General features: G+C 38.7%; 1 protein-coding gene across 3 annotated transcripts in view; it reads left to right on the forward strand.

The window, feature by feature from the left end:
* The window catches only part of COL19A1 (collagen type XIX alpha 1 chain), a 203,092-nt gene that overhangs the window by 48,056 nt on the left and 133,385 nt on the right, over positions 1 to 21,651 (forward strand). For 2 of the 3 annotated variants that reach the window (XM_037392293.1, XM_037392291.1), the window contains exon 11: positions 18,468 to 18,521. The exons of the other annotated variant lie outside the window; for it this stretch is intronic. In XM_037392293.1, the coding sequence (XP_037248190.1) occupies positions 18,468 to 18,521 (54 nt within the window). The remainder of the gene's footprint in view (positions 1 to 18,467; positions 18,522 to 21,651) is intronic. 3 annotated transcript variants of the gene reach the window in all.

Below are 21,651 nucleotides of genomic sequence, written 5' to 3' on the forward strand. Positions count from 1 at the left end.
TGTTCACGTATATTGATACATCACTTGGCACACAGGAAGTGTTCGTTATGTCAGTGGCTTGTCTGTAATTATGTACAGAAATGGGAGGATAGAGCACTTCTGTTAGAAAATGAACTTCTTACCTGCACTGCTGTGTTTTTGTAGGACACTGAAAAAGCCGCTCAGACCTTGTATTCTCTGCAGATGTGCTTGTCTGTTTGTGGGGTTTTTTCCCTGGAATGGGGGTGCTATGCAGAACCAAAGGAAGCCACCCATTAGACTGTGCAATTTGTAGTCTGCAAGCCTAGAAAAGAGCTCTTACACTCTCAACAGGCCACTTGGTAGAGCTTTGAGATAAACACCACTGACCTCTAAGCAAAGACTGGGGAATAGCCATGTCTAAGAAAGCATGTCAGCCTACCTGTGTATTAAGAGGATAAGTTTCTCTTCATTTCAGAATGTTGCTGTGCAAATTAAGGCAGTTGTACACGTTTATTGAGTTCAGAGCTAGTTACCTGTATCAAAGGAAGGCTGCTAGTCTAATATCCATCATCTTCAGTATAGAAGATAGTCCTCATAACACTGAGGAAAGTGTCTTGCTGGAGTTTCTAATCATCTGGCCTCTTGTGATTTATGTTTTTTTCCCCCCTGTTCTGATTGACATAATAGTGGATTTTCTACATGGAAGCCAGTTAGTATACAAACGAGTGAAACTCTCCAGATACATGTGTTAGTGCACTTCACTGATGATTTTTTTTCTTTTCATTTCAGTGTTATCTTTAGTGTCACGATATCAGCCGTCACCCTCCAATTCTGTCAGTTTAGGTTCTTTTTCATGGTGTGCTTCAAGTTTCTGTTCTTCCAGTGCCATAAACAAGTATGCTTTTTAAAGGCAGCTGTTGCTGTGAGAGACTCAGAATTTCAGTATCGCACTTTATTGGTTGACATGCTGCTTTCATATGCATGCAGCATTTTAGTAATGGCAGAGGGTTTGATTTATTTTTTAATTATCTCAATTTCTAAGTACTGAAAGAAGAGTTTCACTTCAACTGTCAGTTTTAGGATCTGTAATTAACAGGATATAAATTATGGACCTCTTTTATTTTTATTTTTATTTTTACTATTTTATTTTTACTTACTATTTCATTGTGTTTTGTTAAAAATGGGAGGTAGATATATAATATCAAAGAGATGAGTTAGAATAATATTTGCTGATGATGCTAAGTTATATGTGGTAGGTAAATGAAGAGCAGGCTGCAAAGATGTTCAAAGGACTTTGCAGTGTTGAGGGACTGAATCATAAAGTGGTATATAAAACTCAGAGAAAGTAACAGTAAGGTGATGCAGGTGAAGAGGAAAAATAAAGCAAACTGTATTTCTTGTCGGACTCTGAACTATTACTGTTAAGGAAGGTGATCTAGGAATTACAGAGCAATGAAAACTAACTCCGTTAAAGTCCTAGTCAAATAAATGGGATTTAGGAATGTTTAGGAAGAGAACAGGGAATGAAACAAAAGCATCTTAATTTCACTATTGTTAATGAAACCATATTGTGCTGCATCTTGAATGATGTATACAGTTCTGGTTCCCACGTCTCAAAGTGGATCTAGCATTACTGGAAATAGTTCAGAGGAGGTGTCAAGAGTGATCAAGAGCACTGGGCATCTTTCTATTAAGATGTGGCAATGTGGACTTCAAGCTGAAAAAGGCACAACTGAGATGAAATGTACTAATCTGTGCTGTATACAATCATGAATGGAACAGAAAAGATTAATAAGGATTGATTTATTGATTTATTTTACTCTCCTTTTCAGCGTGAGAACTAGGATATCAAACCTATCTGACATCAAGTTCAAAAAGAATAGAATGACCTCATTCTTTCTATTATGTGACTGCAGTTTGAACACTGCCACAGGATTTAAACGGTCTGAAAATTTATTAGAAAGTTGATGAAATAAAAAACCATGGAGTGTGTCAGACACTGCTGCTTGTCTGAAAGTTCTTGAGCTCCAAGATTCTGAAGTCTGGGGAACCCACTGGAGAAGTCTTTATGGTTGCCCTGTTGTTACACTTTTCTGTAGGCATCTGTTGTTGCTGTAATTGTCATATATTGGACCAGAGAAACCTTTGGTTTGATCCAGCTAGACAGCTTTGACCGTGCTCCCAGATGTGAATTAATGGAAAGAGTTATTGTATAACATTGTAGATTGAATGAGATTGATCTAGAATGAAGCTGTATTTTCCCTTGGCTGTTGCTGTAGCTCCTTCTCTGATGTTATCTTCCTTTAAATTTGTCAGGCTGCATTGCTTTTCCAGTACAAGTTATTATTATAGTTTCCATGGTTAATACTGTTTGGGTTTTTTTTGCTTAGCGCCTTGCAGATTCACTGTCAGGCCAAATCCCAAAGCTCCTGTTAGTTTATGTAAGGCTCAACAGTCAGATCAAATTTAATATCCAGACACTTTACTTTTCTGAATGCTATAACTCTTAATTCAGACTACATAAAAGCCATACTGTTGTTGCAAATTAAAAATGAACTACCGTGGAATCTGAAACTGGCAAAACCAAGAGCTGTTTTAAAACAAACAAAAAAAAAAAAAAAAAAAAAAGGCAAACAAAATATTTTGTACATGCATAGCTAGATGAAGAAACTGAGATCCAGACACCCAGCTTCTGCTAGCCAGAGTTGTCATGGCTATGCAGAGCAGTACAGGGTATTACTAGCTCCTTTCTGGAGGTAGAATCGCTCTGTCTTCCTCCTGTTGTGAATGGTGTTAACGTGCTCTTGTCTCTCAACTGATGGATCAAGAGCTATGTAAATTTGCATGCATCTCTTATTTTTGTGCTCATTTCTCTAGGATGTTCTGGATGCTGTAGACGCAAAGACAAGTGAACATAGCAAAGGAATAAAAATACTGTCAGCACTGTTATATACAAAGGCATCTCCTCTGTTTGAGGAAGTTGAGGTGCAGACTGTGCAATGCTGGGAGAGCATTCTCAGGAACTACTGCTGTTTATCCTTTTAAACCCTTGAATATGCATTATCTTTTGTTGAAGATGTTATGTTTGACTGCTGTGGCTATTTTTATGTTTTTCTGCACTGTATTTTTCAGAGCTTTGTGCATGTGTGATCCCTGAGTCACTAGTTAGAAACAGGAAGAAAAGAAACGAAAGAATTTTTTATGTAAATGCAGTTTGAGACTTCAGAGAGCAGAGGGGCTCTTTCTGATACACCCAAAAACTATCCACGGCAGTACTCCATTGTTCATACTTCCTTCCCTGGGGAAAGGTTCAGAGAATAAATTCATGAGAGGTCTTACTCATTTTGCTGTGCGTAAGAAACAGTATCAGTTCATTTGATCTGTTTTAGAAGTTTACCTTAAAATAAGATAAACTTGACTATTAGAAGGCCTGTTTCTGTAGAACTGATAAATTCAAATGTACCTGACATTGTTGTGAAAAATTAAAATTAGAATAATCCTATCCAATATACTGTCTGTCTTGAGAGAATCTTACCAGGAGAGTCTCCCAGGAAAATGCTCCATGGTCATGTAATTAATTTTCAAGAGCTGTGTAAAAGGTGAGAAGTCTGTAAGGCGTCATGTATGACCTTGACTTTCAGGGATCTGAAGTGGGAAAATAGATTGTGTACCTCACATATCTGCAGGCTGTCTTCAAATGTGACACTTGGCCCTCTGTCAGTTCTAAGACATTATCAGTGAAAACATAATTTCCCATTTGCTAAATGCTGCAGTGGTTTTGCAACAGCTGTACCGGCTAATAGGTGCAGATCTAAGTGCTATAGACTTGTAGGAGGTTCTTGCTGTTTGAGAGGTGGGATCTGCTGTCAGCTAATACAGAGAACAAATTTTAAGTCTTGATGACTCTAGGCCTGAATATCCAAAAGAAAACAAATGAGTGTTCAGGCCTGTTACATGTAAAAAATGAGGTTTCCACTGACTGGCAACACACCACAACATGCCTGTCATCTCATCTGCCTTCAGGGCAAAAGCCGTTGGTGTGACAGTGCTGATGACCAATCTAGAGAGTCAAGAATCAAATGCAGTCACTGTAGAGCTCTACTTCAGGCTCCCAAAGTCACAACACATTAGATCATGGAGTCACATATATGACTCTATTTGATATCTAACTACCTAGTTCCTTCATCGCTGTTCTTTTTCAGGGAACCGTCTTAGGAGATATTTTTTAAATAGTAGATCCTAATTAGGGCAACAGAACAAATTCTTGAGAGTATCAGAGGAGAGTGTTCTGTGGTGTTATTTTATAGTTCTAAAAAAAAGAAAAGGAAGGTAATAGTCCTCCTTTGGAAGGAAACTCTCTTCATTTATAGACTACCAAAAGATAGGGAATACATTGCCATCATCCCCTTCCTGCAATCAGGACTGATTTGTAGTTCAGCCTTCTAGGGATACTTCTTCAAGGTATCTGTCAAACCATGATAGAAGAAGAACTGGAATGCTGTGGTAAATCAGAACCACTGTGTGTGTGAGACCTTATACTGTGGCCTTCTGGAGGTATTCAGCAAAGTCTGTGAGGACAGAAGAAACACGTGTCAAGGGAAGCGCTGTGTTAGGCTGCTTTCTGGCAATCAGCAAGTGACATTGTCTCTGGGTACACTTCTGAAACCATTTAGTATAACTGGATAGCAGCCAGTGCTGGCTGTACCGCCTGAGAAATTAAATCTGTCCCTGAGGGGGAGATTTGAGGTGACCGGAGTGCTCTAAGCTGTAGGATAACCTGCTGGAGATCAGGCGCCACAAGTTAAGCAACCCTTATCTAGCAGTTAGCCTAACCTCACTTTGATGAGAACTGATAGCTCTGCCGTTAAGAATGGTACTCACACACCATTGCTGTGTGTAGGGTCACAATGCTACTGTAATCTGAGCAAGGTTGATATACACTGCTGGAAAGTATTCCTATTTTAAAAGTTCATTTTCCTAGTGTTCCTGTTGTACTGAAAAGGTGCGAGGATTCTTCTGTTGGTGAGGCCTGCAGGCTTCCCATTTACTGAAGTCATAGTGTCGTACTGCTTCCATAGAGGATGCGTATGTGCAGGTCCTTTTCATAGCACCTACTGGGGGATTGGTACGCATAAGGTTGGTCAACTTCACTGCCATACACTTTGTGTAGGGAGAGAATGGTTAGTCTTTCTGCTATTCCAGCCCAGGAAACAGTTGGACTTTGCATGAAGTGTATAATGTGTTGGATCCTCCTTTTGCAGTATGCTTCTAGGCTTTCAAATAGTTTGACAACTTAAGGGGGTCTACACTTTGAACCGTGACTGGAAGATCAAGTATTTGAGCCTTAAAAATGTGTTCTTAGACTTTTTTTGGGGGTGGGGGAGCCAGCTGATCTTTGTGCTCTCATTTACAGGGAGTTCATTCTGTCCCTTTCCTTCCTGAGCTTTTTGTACACTTGAACAAGCTGGATTTGATTTGTCTCTGTATAGTTGAGATTTTTTTGAGATGCTCAGCCAAATAACTGAAGTTAAATAACTTCATAAATAACTTCAGAATAAACTGAAGTCCTTTATTTCTCTCTGCTTCTGGGTCTATAATACCATGACAATGAAGCACCAAATTAAAAGTTTATTTACGTCCTGGGTGCTAGGTGATGTAGTCCTGTTTGGGATTTTGGGTTGGTGGGGGGTTTTTTGCTGTTCTGTGGTGCCTGGGCAGTCAAGATGAACCTCTCAACCCTTTTAGCTTATCACGTTTTAAGGGGTGGACGATCTCTGTGTCTCTTTGAAAAGTTTAGTAGAATAGCTCCTGGTTCTGAGAGATAGGTTGCCACCATGACATGTACATTGATATGAAATACTAAGCCTCTTGGGGAGTTGTGGCTTATGTGTGTTATGGGTCTTGCTAGCCAAAAAGCTCTTAAGATTCTAAGAATGTGCTGATGGCAGCAAGGCTTAGACTTAAGGTGAGCAATTGGCTCTGTTCCTGACCGTTTCATGTTTGTGTGGGGGTTTTTTCTATTATGAAAATACTTTTCTTTCTTGGTCACTGCATTCTGAAAAATAAAACTGATGTAGCCAGAAATGTAATTCAGAAGACTTACAAAATCAAACTTTTATTGTCTGTTCCCCTTTATCCAAATTATCCAAATTTACTTCACAGTAATTGCTTTCTTATGGTTCGTGGTACACAATTCATAGTGATGTGGAGATGTATATCTATGTTTCATAAACTACATTTTGTAAAATACTTGTGAGACCATTTGCTTTTAACGTTTGACTTTCAAATGACTTAGCTTTACTGTTGTAGGCTTTTGCACTAATTTTTTTGCAATCTAGATTATGAACAGCCATCCTAAAATATTAAATATGTTGAGAAAGCTTTTCAAAATAGCTGGTTTTGCACAGTAAGCCTGAAGAAGCAGTGAAATATTCAGTGTGCTGTGCATTTGCTACTGCGTTGTATGGGTGCTTCCACAGTGTATTAATAAAATAAACAGTTTAGACTGAAAGGAGAAAGCAATGCTTATGTGAATAAAAACAATGTTTATCACTGCACAACCTAGATTTATATTTGAAGTTGAACAAGAGAAAAAATGAAGGTACATTTCCAGAGCTCTACCAATGAGTGCTAGTTGTACTTCAAAAGTCATTGGTATGTGTGCACCATCAAAAGAACGTGTTAACACTTCCTGAACAGCTTCCTTTGCCTTGCCTGGTGGGAAGAACTCCCCTTTCCCTTAGCGGTACCTGAGAAAATTAGTTTGAAAAATGCTGTACTATAAGGTTTTCTTTCTTTAAGAAGAAAATTAATTCAGAAGCTCAATATAAAACATGGTTTAGAAAGGTCCAGCACTTCATTTTCCAATATGATTTAAATATATATTTTATTTAATTTAAATTTTTGGAAAAATTATAAATGACATGCTAATACAGCAAGGAACTTCACATTACTTTCAGAGATGCTTTTGATACCCATCTCCATACTGAGTTACTCCAGGGTTAGCTACATGATAAAATCCACAACCAGAAACTTGTTCAATGTACATCCAAATCAAATCACGTCATCATGAATATCCTTGTGACCATTGACCTGCTTTCCACATTGCTCCAGCTAGACTCTGGAAACTCTGTCCAGAATTTTCTGAGGCATATTTGGTTTTGCAGAAGAGCCATTGATATATGACCTATTATGCCAGTTCAGCGCATGCTCCTGGAGCATCAATCACTCATGCAATTATACAAATCTTAGGAGACATTGATGTTGAGTTTGTAGTATTTCAGTATTTTCCTTGCAACTGCCTTGAAAGATCTCTGGACACAGTGTCTTCCGCATTTCACATGCTATACAGATACTTAACAGGGGTTGGGTTATTTCCAAGGTAGCTCATCGACATCTCTGAGAAAACTTCCAAAAATGTGTGTGGAGTACTGGACAGGTACTGCTTAAAGCCATCTTACTCAGTTTGTCTGTCTTTTGCTCAGTGCCACCCAAATTCTGAGCTCCTGTAATTGCTGATCAATTATATTTCAATATTTTTAGATCAAGAATGGACATTAATCATGCAAGTTATGTAGCTTTTGAAAAAATCCTTGTACTACTTTATTCTGGAGTCTCCAATAGAGTTAAAAAGGGTATAATCACTAATATAGGAAAAAATTAGCCACAAAAAGAGAGTGTTTTCCAACTGGAAACTTTATTACCGCTAAGTTTAAAGACTTGAATTTCAGAATTGCTGGCCATTGGAAATCAGGCAGTTGGACACCATCTATTATGGCAACAAATTTGATATGAGTTTTGTATTCTCTTTGTGTTTTCAGTGATATCTTTGTGTATAATCAACACACATATGATTTTAAGAGATGGATGAATATGGAAACAGTCACTTTCAATAGCTTTCTGATGTATAAATATGCTTTCTAAAAATCTTACTGGGCAAATACACTTTAGACTATTATGTTTTTCAAAACTTGTTTCATTGCTTCAGCATGTATAGCTCTTGCTTGCTTGCTCTCGCTTTCTACTTAGCATTACAAGGAAGTGTTTTGAATAGCCTTTGATCATAAATTTGATTCCAGAGAGCTGTCTGCTCTGCTGACTTATTTTTCCCTTATTAGGTGATTTTTGCAGTTCACAACTCCAGGAACTGTTGAGCTCCCTGGTTTTTCAATTCCTAAAGCTAAATGACAGCAGTTCAGTTCGGTTCTCAATAGAAGGCTCCATGGAATCAAATTGTCTTGCAGGCAGTGACACTGCCTTGGTGTTACTTCCAGTTCTGGTGGGAACGGTGCTAGTGACCACTGCAGGTTGTGTACTGTTGGTGAGCAGAGACTTCGCTTTTAATTAAAGAATTGTTTCTTTTTGAGGGGTAAAAAAAGAACCAATTATACTTCAGTCTGCCAGCTAGCCTATCTGAGGAAGGTGGAGGCATTGTCTTCTGTCCTCTTGTGGTTTCCCTCAAAGTCAAATTGGTAAGTCTCAGTAGAGCAGAAGTGCAAATGCATTTTGGGAGCCAGACGCTAATGCCTGTATTGCTTGGCATCAAAGCCATGGGCTCCTTGAGGCAAGTGACATTGGTGAGAGAAGCTTGAGGGCGGAAGGGTATATACCCTCTGGTGTTTGCAATGAAACTGTAACAACCAGCATAACATGGCCGGTCACGGGGCAGCGGCCGCTATTGTGATGTGAGGTGTGGCCAAAGAAACCAGAGGTCACCCTCCATTTTCTAGGGGTCTGGGCTGCCGGCAGCAAAGCTGAGGGTGGCACGCTGCCATGCAGGACAGGCTTTTGTTAGCATGTTATGTAACGTGGAAGTAAAAAATAATGGGGTGATTAAATAATGCAGTCATTAAATGCAGCTCTTTGTTCCGTAATCAGAGATTCGTGAATACTCTAGCTGTGAGTCTGCAGGGCTCTGGGATTCTTATGTGTTTGAAAAGCCTCAGCCAGGACCTCACAGACTTTGAAAGGGCAGGGGGAGACTTGAGAATTCTTCAGTTCTTCGTAAATTATATTTACACAGTTCTTTCTGTGAGGCTTCTGTGGCATTAGTTTTTTAATTTATTTTATTTTTCCTCTTTCAGTTGTGAGGGCTAGAGACTGCAGGTTTTGCAACTCATATTCTGAGCTTTTCACATCTCATCAGAAAGTAGAGCTTTAAGAAAACCGCCCATTATCGCAAGATTTCGCATTGTAAAAACTGGCAGCAGTGTGTTGCAGGAGATGGAGTAATTGGGGAGGAAGGAACTTTCCCACTGTACTGCAGCATTGTACAGCTTGTCTGACACAGTCTGCTTAGTTTTGTTTATCGTCTTTTGAGGATTTAGATACTGGACTTCACCAAATACTAGATTTTCCATCTTAGGAGTCATTGATCTATATTGGGATAATTATGGGTAACTTATGTTACTGTACTGCATTTGATTTATGTATAATGTAGTGCATGAGATTTTTAACAACAACAAAAAAAACCTTCATGCAGTAGAAAATTTATACACAGTACAAGCAGAGGTTATAGATAATGCTGTTGCCTACTGTGACTTGTGACCTATTAACTATTAACTCTTTGCCCTTTTTTTTGGTGGGTAAGTTGTTAGTTATATAATTTTTAAAATAAATTCCGCTCAGGTGTGCATTTTTAATGTCAACGAATATACTACTTCCTCCCTCCCAAATTAAAAATGATAATATAATTTATCATATTGCTAATTATAACGTTATAATTATTATATTATACAATAATTTCTAAGACTAATAATACATATATATTATTATGTAATATATAATACACAATAATATTCCAAATTCCATGTAAATTGCTTTTTAAAATTCATAGATAACAAGTTCTTGGAAATAAAAACTGCTTTTTATTCATATAGTAGAATCATTCATAGGTATTACAAAACAGAATATTGTGGGGGTTTTTTAATTCCTGATGCTAGCCAGTATTTATCAACACCTAACATTCATACTGTGTGTTTCAAATCTGAATCGATTAAATCAATGTGACACGCTGAGGCTGGGCCAAGTCTTGTCTAATCAGCAGTCAGCACTGTTGCTCTGGCATGAGGCTCCCAAAAATAGAAACACAAGAAGTCAAACAAGTAAGTGGAAGGGCACTAAAAGAAAAAGTGCTGCTAATTCCTCTGTTGACTTTCTGTCTAATGGATTCTTGTTCCCAGGCCACACTAAGTAAAGCAACTGGCGCGGGGTGTGTTTCTGCAGATGGCTCGGCAGTGACACGCAGCCCAGCTGGTTGACAGGTGTTTGACTTGTATTTAACAAGTACCTCACATAAGCCAGAATTATTTTTATTTTTTTTACAGATACTGAGAAGCTAGTCGGCTGATGCTTTTTCTTCAGAATTAACGCCTCTTTCACTATGTTCCCTTTTTGTTGTGAATGTCAGTTCCTCTGATTTTCCCTTACAAATGAAGTTAATATAATTTTAGTTTGGAATAAGAAAAACACTAAATATGAGGAATTAATCCCTAGTTAACTTTATTTAACAGTTGAAGCCTGTTACCTTTACACGTGACAGATACACAGCATATTATTTATAGCTGTTCACAATAATATCTCAGGAAATGTTTATTTAGCTGTCTACTTCTTAGAATGAAAATGTCCTTAAAGAGTATGCATGGGAGGAGAATGCTGGACTCTGGGGTATAGCTGTTATACTCTGTGTTCATGCGTGTTCCTAGAACGTGAGACGGTCTTGGGACTTCCTTGTAGAGTGTAGCACAAGCCTGGAGTAAAAGAAAATCCCTGCCCACAGGAGCATACAGCATTGACAGAGATGCACCCAAGGCTACAAGGAAAGAGCGAAGGTGGGAAACTACTAAACAGATGAGAATAAATAGTGTACAATGCTATTCCTTATTGATTTTATTGCAGGCTACATACAGCACACTGGCTAATTGGAGAGAGATTGTCTCAGGGGTGGCCTGTTTATTTAGTTACACTTTGGGGAGGTTATTTTAATAACTCTGAGTGGAAGAATTTACAATCTTTGTGGCATTTGTTAGTCAGTGCCATGCTAGAAACTCTGCTGGCAAAACCAGCAGTGGAAATAGTAGAGTATCAGGATGCTCTTACAAATCATCTTTGATTGATGTGAATTCTTAGAGACTTAGCTTAGGATGTGTAGTGTAATAGTGACTATGGCTAGTTTTTCTCTCCTCCCCCTGGCCCCCATCTCTTCATACTTTAATCTGAACATTTTTCTTTTCTGGTATCAAATCCATGAAGTGGAAAAAGGTGAGACTTCAGGAACTGTTAACAAAGATGCGTGGCTCTTTGCAGTGATGGAGTTGTAATGTCAATATTGTGAAATACCCAGAAAAAATACCACCCTGTAGATTACAGTGTACTGGCAGTACTTCTGCTCAACCTCGGAAGAATGAGAAAGGAATGCAGCAGGAGAAATGCCTGTCAGAGTAGTGTTGATTCTCTGCATAAACATTGGATTTTAGTGAGAAGATGATTAAAAACTCATGCAGAGGGCCTGTGTCCTTGGATAGTGGAGTCGCTTTGCTCTGTCAGGTATCTCAGATGTGCCGTATGGAGTAGCCTAATAAGCCTCAAACAGGTTAAGAAAAGGGCCTGAAAGGAAAAATTACAACCCTACTTGGCTGAGCTGTTGCTGTTCCCCACAGAGCTGCTCAGAATTGATAGTAATGGGGTACATCTGGAGGCTTACCTTTAGGGAGCAGTTCCTAGGGCTCCTGTGCTGACAACAGATCTGCTGATCCCAGATTCACAGGTGGGGAACTGTCTGTTGGAATCCGAGATGTGTGGTCAGTATATCCTCTTCATCCAAATGCTAGCCTGTCTCCAAAATACATCAAATGTTAAAAGGCATTGTTTTTGAAGTGAGGAGATAGATTTCTTGGTAAAGTCTTAAACTTCTGAGTATAACGGAGACACGGAAACTGTATCTTGAACTGCTTTGTTTATCAGTAGTTTGTAGGAGGTTTGCAGCTACACAAGCACACCAACAATATGGTATTTCAGAAGTTAGTTCCTAGATTAGAAATTCCAGTCTATATGTGGTCTGTTTATTTTTGATTAACCTTAAATCCATAGTTTTGCTACCACTTTTTTTTGCATTTCATATCTCTGTGGTTAGACATTAGTTGTAATAGTGTTTAATGGTCTGTGGAACAGATCTTTAATAGTGTAAACTGACATTTCTACCAGCTGAGAATCTGCCTCCTGAATCTTCAGTTTATGGAAATGGATGATGATCATGATAGTTCCTGCAGTAAAGAATAGCCTCTGACATCTAAGAGGTTGATCCGTGCTGTTTACCTTCCTAATATAAAATTGGGGACCTAATTATTATGGTGAATATAATAGTTGTAATATGTTTTGTTATTTTGAAAAGACCTCAGCAATTCATTAATATTGGATAATGCTTTTTAACTTACCTTTAACATTATTGCATTTCAGATATTGTTTCAGGCCAATTAGGTGGATTTCCAGTTCTGTTGAAGCTTTAATAGGGTTTAGATTTTCTTTAACACAGTGTTACGGCTGGGTTAACAATAAATCAATAGGTGGTGTGTAAGTCAGGCAATTTTTCTTTTATCAGGTCTACTGTAACGGGAAAAACATTGTCACAAAAATCTATCAGTTGTCCAGAAGTACAGGATCACCTCAAAAAATTATTCTACTGTGTTGCTTCAGATGATAGAAATATCCAACTAGCTAGACTTAATTTTCTCAGCTGTTCATCCGTAAGATGTTATGAATCTTTGAGAACTTTTTGCAGCCAGAAGCCTATCCTCAGTACTCTACCGGAAGTGTTCTTACGGTTTTTGTTTGCATTTTCTTTATGTTCCGTGTATGGTGCTGTAGGTCAACTGAACTGGATTGTTTTTAAGTCCACATTCAATTAATGTCTGCGGTTCGTTTTTAAATAACACTCTAAAAAAAATATAATTGATGTTATCCTCTTCTATGTGGTAAAGTATAGTGTGCTTCTTACCTAAGGAATCAACTGGGTGGTGGGCTACTAAAAAAAGCTGTTAGCTGAGTCATTTAACTCAGTCTGAAAAGTAGAGGAAGGCTGTAGGACACAGTGAGACAAAATGAGGAGAACCTACCAACCACATTGTCTAGAACTTTGCCCTTGCTTGTAAAGCCCCATCATTACAGCCCCTGAGGGCTCCACAGAGGCTAATGAGTTTCTTCTCACAACTGAAGACCTAAACCTAAACTACCCAAGGTTCTGCTTATGTGCTTATAATGCAGTCTGCCTTTGTTTTTCTCCTTTTTGCTGTTTAGTTCCTTGCAGTCCAGTTCTGTTCTGTTTGAAATCAGTGGCATTTAAGAGCGGTGACTGGAACCATGCCTTTGGCTTGGGGCAGAGTGGCTGGAAAGCTGCCTGGCAGAAAAGGCCCTGGGGGTGCTGGTTGATGGATGGCTGAACGTGAGCCAGCAGTGTGCCCAGGAGGGCCGACAGCATCCTGGCTTGTATCAGAAACAGCATGGCCAGCAGGACCAGGGAAGTGGTTGTCCTCCTGTACTCGGCACTGGTGAGGCTGCACCTCGAATCCTGGGCTCAGGTTTGGGCCACTCACTGCAAGAGGGACATTGAGGTGCTGGAGCATGTCCAGAGACGGGCAACGGAGCTGGGGAAGGGTCTAGAGAGTAAGTCCCATGAGGAGCGGCTGAGGAAATGTTTTTTTTTTAGTCTGGAGAAAAGGAGGCTCAGGGGGGACCTTATTGCTCGCTTCAAGCTACCTAAAAGGAGACTGTGGCAGGGTGGGTGTCGATCTCTACTCTTATCCTATCGCTTGTTACCTGGGAGGAAACAGCCACAAGTTGCACCAAGGGAGGTTTAGATTGGATATTAGGAAAAATTTCTTCACTGAAAGAGTTGTCAAGCACTGGAAGAAGCTGCCCAAGGAAGTAGTTGGGTCACCATCCCTGGAGGTATTTAAAAAACATGTAGACACGGTACTTGGTGACATGGTTTAGTGAGGGACTTGGCAGTGCTAGGTTAACAGTTGGACTTGATGATCTCAAAGGTCTTTTCAACCTAAACAATTCCATGATTCTGTGATTCTGGATGAAGAAGGTCAAAAAGCAGCAGTTGTCACTTCTTCAGGGACATGCAATAGCACTGATTATTGCTTGTATTTGCCAAAGGCAGAAATAACACCTCCTGGCAGCAGAGGCTCTGCTTCTGCTGATACTTTTATTGATGGTATAAAAGCTGCTCCTTGACATCTATCATAAAGGCTTCAGTCATTTCATTATAAGTTTTTGAAAGAAAACCAAAACAAAACTGCAATATATCAGCCTGTAGTTATGCATGAAAATAAATGGGGGTGACCTTTCACCTCAGGCTTTTCAGAACAACCTCTCTGACTTCTGATGTGTGAAAATAATTTGTGGGATCAAAATATAGAAATGGACTTTGACTTATGCTCTTTATTTGTGCAGTATGTGTTTTTATATTTGAATATAGAAATTGTGCGAGTTATGTGTTTTTTGAACGTGCTAACAGCAAAAAAGAAAACAATGCCAACTGAAGAGTGCAGTCTGGAGTAGGGAGCCGTGTTCTCTGAACTCTGAGCTGCCTCTGGCTGCTGATTCATTAGTTTGTATGCAGTGCACTAAAATGTAAATTTTCAAGTGTTGTTTAATTTGGAGTGTATTACATCTAGTTGCCTGAATGGATAAGCAAATCATTCTTGTCCCAAAGATGAATCTGAGGAAGGCTTGGGAATGAGGAAAAATTGATGCCTCTTTAACTCAGATTATGTTATGAGTTGCAAAGGAAAAGCAGAGCTATTCTCATTTGCCTTTCTCTCGAGCAGCTACATAAAAAAGCCACAGGAGCCCTGATCACCAGGACAAGAGTCCTCTGAGCAGCCCTCACCCCTTTGGCCAAACCTAGGCATATCTGCTCTGCTGGGGCTGCTGTGGGAGCAGGACAGAGCAAAGGAAAGAAACTATTTACCTGTCACAAGCCCTTCTTCATCAGGTTATTTTAAGGGAAGATCTTGTGCTTGCTGGCATGGGTTGCTATCACAGATAGCACTGAGCAAGGGCTGAGTACTAGTAGTTCAGCAGTAATGAAGTGGGAACAAGGATCAGCAGATGCAGTGAAACCAAAATGTCATAATGTTTAGCAGAAACTTCCTGACATGACTAATCCAGGAAATTCATGGGGCAACTCTTAGTTAAGTATCAGCTGAATATATTTTTATGTAATTAATACTTTATCAGGTGATCCTAACCATTAACAGGAGCCTATTTACTGAAACAAGGAAATATTTCAGCAAGCTAAGGAAGATGTCATATAATGGAGTATAATTGGTGTGGGATTTTTATTTGTTAAAGGCAAATCTCTGCCCCCGCTGGTGGCTCTGGTCTGGCTTGGTACGTGCTCCACGGGGGAGGATGCTGCTCGAGCCCTCTGACAGTATGTTGTTGAACATTCCACTCCATTTCTGCAATGCTAAAAATAGTTGTCCTCATTTTAAAACACCCGGCTATTAGATTATTCCAAGGGTCTGGCATACTCAGGGTAATGGAAGGCACATATCATAAATTATCAAAACAGTAAGTAGTGTTTGACTGCGCTGATTTTACTTCTATTAAGATGAGTTTCCTTGCTAGTAACCCTGGAGTACCAAGCCTATTCTGTAAATCAAGCTCCTGACAGTGCCCTAGTAAATTTAAAAAATAAAAGGAAAAATGTTTGGGTTTCATATTGAGGATGGAGTAGCATCTGACCGCTTCTTGGTGTTTTGTTTTTTGTTTTTGGTTTTTTTTAATTTTGCAGAATCATATCTGCAAAATGCTTAAAGTATTTTACAGTAATTGTTTCTCTTTCCCAGCCTTGAAGAGAATCTCATGAAGTTCCAGCATATTTGCTGTTATAAATCATGTTAATGCTTAAAATGTTCCAAATAGCAAAACACATTCCAAGTGATTGATACAAGTTCCTCTCAATGCTTTTTTATTTTTCATTTATTTTGTGTGTGTGATTAGATAATGTGATGCCTAATTAATTTTTGGCACCATATTTTTTGGTTGTACAAGCAACGAATGCATTTGCAAGTTTACATACTTGTATGTTAAGATAGCCTCTCCTTTTATTTTTTTTTAATCTTTTTTATGTGAAAGTGTCTTCTTTAGGGGGGAAATAGCTAAATGTGGAAGTCAAGGTATAAAAATCAATGTAAATGCATTCTAATAAAGTTGCTAAGTACACAGATACAAAGCATCTTACTCTCTGTCTTAAACCTTTAGGTATAAACTGAATCTCTAATTGTATAGGGTTTTGCAGTATAGTTGCAAACCGCAAAATCAATAAATGATAAATACATTAAGAACCATGATTATAAATACACTGCACGTTTCTGAACTAGTTAAAGCAACCACAACATTAATCATTTCGGATTTAATAAGACTCAGTATTGATGCAGGATGTTACTTTTGCATTGTTGTGTTGAAGGGATAATAATTTGTAGAACACTGATTAAACAGTGCAAGGCAAAACATCTGTGGCTTGTCTCCACAGAAAAAACAGTGAATGTGTTTGGGTTTTTTCTAGTTTACAGTGATCCAATATAGCAGGGAAGATGAAATATTATCTGGTAACTATTAGACTATGAAGGATTTTTCTGAATTCATGCTGTAAATCTGGAGAAAATGAAGGACTAAGGATGACTTGTAATGATTAATTAGAATTTTTCTCCAACATGCTAGCATCTATTTTTACAGAGGGGAGTTGGAAGGAAGATGTTGGAAACCGTGCCATGAGTAGAGTTAGAAAAATGCCATTTTAACAAGCTATTTTAAGCTGTATTTTAATTCTTGTATATCACGAGTGCTTTGTATTTATTTGCTTAATTACTTGTATCATTTTGATGAGTAATTGTTCTTTTATTGGTTCTTTCTGTTCAGAGACATTGGAGTTTTTGCTTTGTCTCTATTTTTTTTTCTTTCTTTTTGCGTCTGTGAGGCATTTGTCTTCTGCTTGGCTTGGAATCAAACAAGTGAACTTTCAAAACTTTATTTTGTTGCTGCATTCTGGCTTGGCTAGAAAACTGAATTGGATGGTGTGCGCGTTACTAGGGTAAGCTTCTGTCAAGTAATTAAGACCCATGAATGGAATGGAGAAAGCATCTGATTTTAGATTCCTTTAATAAGTCTTCTAAGCTCTCACTTGAGGTCTTATGAGCATGGATGAATTCTTCTAACAGAACTTAACTCTGTAACTTTAGATTTATTGAGACCAAAGTTAATGTACTTCACAGGGGCATATTTAATGAATATGTAAATGGAGGGTGGTTCTTAGCATTGAGTGGCAGAGCCTGGTTCTCACTAGATCTGTAATTGTTTAACATGCTGATTAAGAAGGAATGGAAAAGGAAACGCTGCAATATTTTATATTTTGATTCTAAATGAGATACAACTAGTTTTTTTAACTACATCTTTTCCTTGGAAAGCCCCACATTAAATGCAAAGTTAAAATTGTCTGTAGCTTTCAACTCAGAGCCATTGTGTGGGTTGTTTTTTCTTTTTTTCTTTTGCTCAACTAGTCCTTATTCAGATATTGAAGATTAAGTTCACCATGTTACTCAGCTTGGATAGTTTGCCTTTTAAAAACACTTTTTATTGACAAGGTGCGCTTATGCTCAATTACCTAAACATAACTTTTAAGCATCCAGCTTCCTGAATGAAATTTACAAACCCAAATCAGATTTTCAATTTTCATGGACAGTGCAAGAAGAAAGTAATTTTGGAGACAGGAGGTGACTAACAGTTAACTGTACAGATGACTTAGTTTGCTCTTTTGAAATGTGGGGTAGATGAGGCAGTAATTTAATAACATATACTGAACATTCACTTAGAAGGTAGGAGAAACAGACTTTTGTCTACCTGGTTGCACAGGATCAAGATTTGCATTTCTTCCTGCTGGGTTGGTTGGGCACCCCTCTAAAATGGGGAAAGATCTGAAACTCCCCTTTGAGCAGAGCCTAGAAACCAGCAGTCAGCTTCATATGTTCAACTCCCTGTGGGACCTAATGGTTTAAGTGTAGATCCCTGTGGGCTCAAGCACCTAATGGGTGTTAGAAAGAAAGCGGAAACTGTGGCACCCATGCTGGGATTTTAGGTGCTTGAGTAGTAAGCAAGTATCTTCTGTAGTATTCTTTTTCTGAATCAGGGCCTGAAATAAAGCAAGAAAGAATTTCATGTGGTCCAAATTCTAATCTTTTTTGTTGTCTAGTTGTCTGAAGCAATCTACAGCTATATCTGCTACCTAATTAGATAACCTGTAATTAATTGCCTAATATTTTGAATGTGAAATGTATTTTAAACACATAGAAGTCAACAGACATAAATGATCCTAGAAATCAATTCAGCTGTTCTGTAAAAAAGAAATCAAAAGCAATACATGTCCAGATGTCTTTTTCTCTTAATTTAGCTCAGTCATGAGTTAGGTGTGTAAAATGATGGATATGTACATTTTGTTTCAGGGGGAAGCTGGCTTAGTAGGTGCTCCTGGCATACCTGGTCTTACTGGTTCCAAGGTAAAAAAAAAAAACAAAACAATGACAACCAAACAAAACATTTCTTATTTTATATATTTTCACTTTTAACATCCTTTTTGCCAGCTGTCCAGTATCTAAAATTGTATTTGAATTGCATATCCAGTTTCTGAGTTGTATAATGTGACTGAGGAACTTTACTATAGGATTCTCTTTCAAAAGAGAAAGGCTCTGTGACGTGGTGGCACAGACCTGCCTATCAGTATTATTTTGCATTAAGAACAGTTGCCCAAGTCTCAGAACTGTGCAGGTCTTTCCAGCCACAAGACAGCAGATTAAAAAATCTGAAATTTGAGTCTCATGATCTCAGCAAAATGAGATGAGAGACAGCACTGCTTCTTCAAATCTTCAATTTCAGCTTTTGCTCCTCTTCAGAGGTGGAATATTGTAGTAATGCCACAACTTGCAAAAAGAGACATTTGTGTTATAAACCTTGCTGGTAATATTTGTTGAAGTTGTCTGACTCTTTTCATGGTCAGATTTTGTGTTCTGTTGATTGCAGCTGTGTTTAACCATGAGTATTTGGAATGAAATATTAATGTCACATGCATCTGTCAAGCTAATTCCTCTTAGAAAATTGTTGGGGAAATAGTTCTGCTGCTTCCACAAATTAAGGGACTACACAAAAACCCCACATTATTTTGTTCATATTAAAATTTCAAGAAAGTGTTCTGCAGTATGACCTTGATGCAAAGGCTGATTTGTGTATCTTTAGGGCAGGTACTTCCTGTAATATAGCACAGAGGGAAGGAAGGAACTTATTTTCTGTAGATGAGGTAGCCAGCATTGAGTTCAGCAACATGCTTACCACGGTCTATCAATTTATACGTTCAAAGCCAGCATCTCATTGGGTTGTATTGCAAGCATATTTAAAACACTGAAAATCAGATCAGCAGTCCTGCAATGAGTAACAAGACAAGTAATCAGTAATTGTCCAAGAAAAAGCTTGTATGAAACATTTTGCTTAACTTGATATGAGAATTCTGCCACAGAAATGAGAATATAAGCCAGTCATAAATGTGTTGTTTTGCAACTTTCACATTTTTATTTCTGCTACATTCAAATTCTTTGAAGTAACTTACCAGTGCCTCATACCATTATATTTTTAATGCTGTCAAGTGGAAATTACCTAAACTTCTTTCTCTATGCTTTCTGTTGACTGTATTTCTTATTTTCTCTAATTGGAAATACTTTTTTTTTAATCAAATATGTGCAAAACATCTGGACACTTGGACTGTATTTCTGAAAAAGAAGGAATTAGTTAATCCCCCCCGTGGATTGGTACAAGCAGAGGACTGACTGGTTGAGTTGAAAAGGACCTGGACGTAGATGTGAGGCTGACTTATGAGCTAACAGTGCTCTCCTGTTGGGAATAAAGTGAACCACATACTGGACTATGTTAGTAAAACTGCAGCTGGCAGATAAGGAAAAGATATTTCCCCCCCTTTGGTGGTGGTGCATCTGGTATGCTGTGTCATGTTTCAAGGGGTCTTCCACCCTCACTTCTTCAAGAGATGTGGAGAAACCAGAGAGGATCCAGCAGGGAGCTAGGGTATGTTCAGGGGCCTAGAAAACAAGACCTTTGAGGAGAGTTTCAAGGAGCTAGGCTTTTCCTGAGTCCAGCAAAGAGGAGGCCAAGGAGCGACTGAGACTGTCCTGCAGGCCTAAGGAGCACAGCCTGGTTGATCTTCAAGGACAGCTTCCTAAAATCCCAAGAACAGTCCATGCTGATGTGCAGGGAGTTGATCAAGTGTGGCAGAAGGCCAGCATGGATGAACAAGGAGCTCCTGACTGAGCTCAAGCACAAAAAGAAAGCAAACAGTGGAAGAAGGGGTAAGGTACCCAGTAGGAATACAGAAACATTGTCAGAGCATGTGGCAATGGAATTAGGAAACCAGAAACTCATCTGGAATTGAAACTAATGAGGGACTTGAAGGGCAGCGTGAAGGGCTTCTGTTAAGTGCATCCATAGGAAAAACAAGGGTGAAGAAAATGTTGACCTACTGCTTAATGGGGTGGGGGACACGGAAAAGGCCGAGAGTATACAATGCTTGTTTTGCCGTGGTTTTCACTAATCAAGTTTGCCCTCAGACCTCCCAGGTTACTTAAGCCTCCTAGCAGAGTGTGTGATAGTGAAAGGTTGCCCACTGAAGGGGAAGAGAGTGTTAAGGAGCACTTAAGCTATCTGGCAATTTGAAGGTACCAGTGTGCATCCAGGGGTACTGAGGGAGCTTCTAGGAATTAGGCAGAAGTGAGTAAGCGTTAGCTGTGTTTTATGTCCAACAGTTGGAGAAGAATGGGAGCCGTAGAGTCATAGAACAACCCAGACTGGAGGAGACCTCAAAAGAACAACTGGTCCAACCTTTTGTGAGAAAGGGAAAAGAGATAAGCAGAACAGAAGTTGCATACATTCAGAAATTATGTGTAGGTGAGGACATGTGAGAGGTTATTTCACTAGACCACATTTTGCGTGCTTGTCTTGGGCCTGCCTGTAAAACTGACGCCTAAGCTGCTGATAGCCAAAATAAACAAACAAAAAGCAGCCAGTGCAGATGGTTAATGAAAAGTCCAGAACTATCTGGTAATCTATACATCTGCAAATCTCCAAAGCTTTGAATTTAATTACCAGATATGTAGTACATGATGCTGTATCAGTTGAAGGACTTGACAAAACACTGCTAGAAATTCAAGTTGTAGCCTGCTGTTCTAGTTAACCTCATATAAAACGTAGACTTCTATATAAGGAAGTTACACTTTCTGAAGGGTGAAAGACTATTTAGACATTGCTCATTCTAATTTTTTTTAAGTAATTTGGAAAATGCCATATGCTTTATTTTGGAAATTTTCCAGTCTTTTCATCTTTGACCTGTAAAAATCATGTATGTTGTACTGAGGCAGTGAGACTGAATCCTACAGACTGGCAAAGATGCAAACTATCTCCTGCTAGATAATTTGGGGGAGAAAAAGACTGTTTGGGGGCTTTTATGAGAGTTTTTGTTACAAGTATACAATTTTGGCTGTATGTCTGCTGAATGTCTCACAAAACATACAAGTATACATTAATAAAGTTCTAAACCAAGTGTCATTCTTGTTATAATATAGACAGGGTGCA

Source organism: Falco rusticolus, chromosome 6, assembly GCF_015220075.1.
Source record: "Falco rusticolus isolate bFalRus1 chromosome 6, bFalRus1.pri, whole genome shotgun sequence".
Lineage (NCBI taxonomy): Eukaryota > Metazoa > Chordata > Aves > Falconiformes > Falconidae > Falco > Falco rusticolus.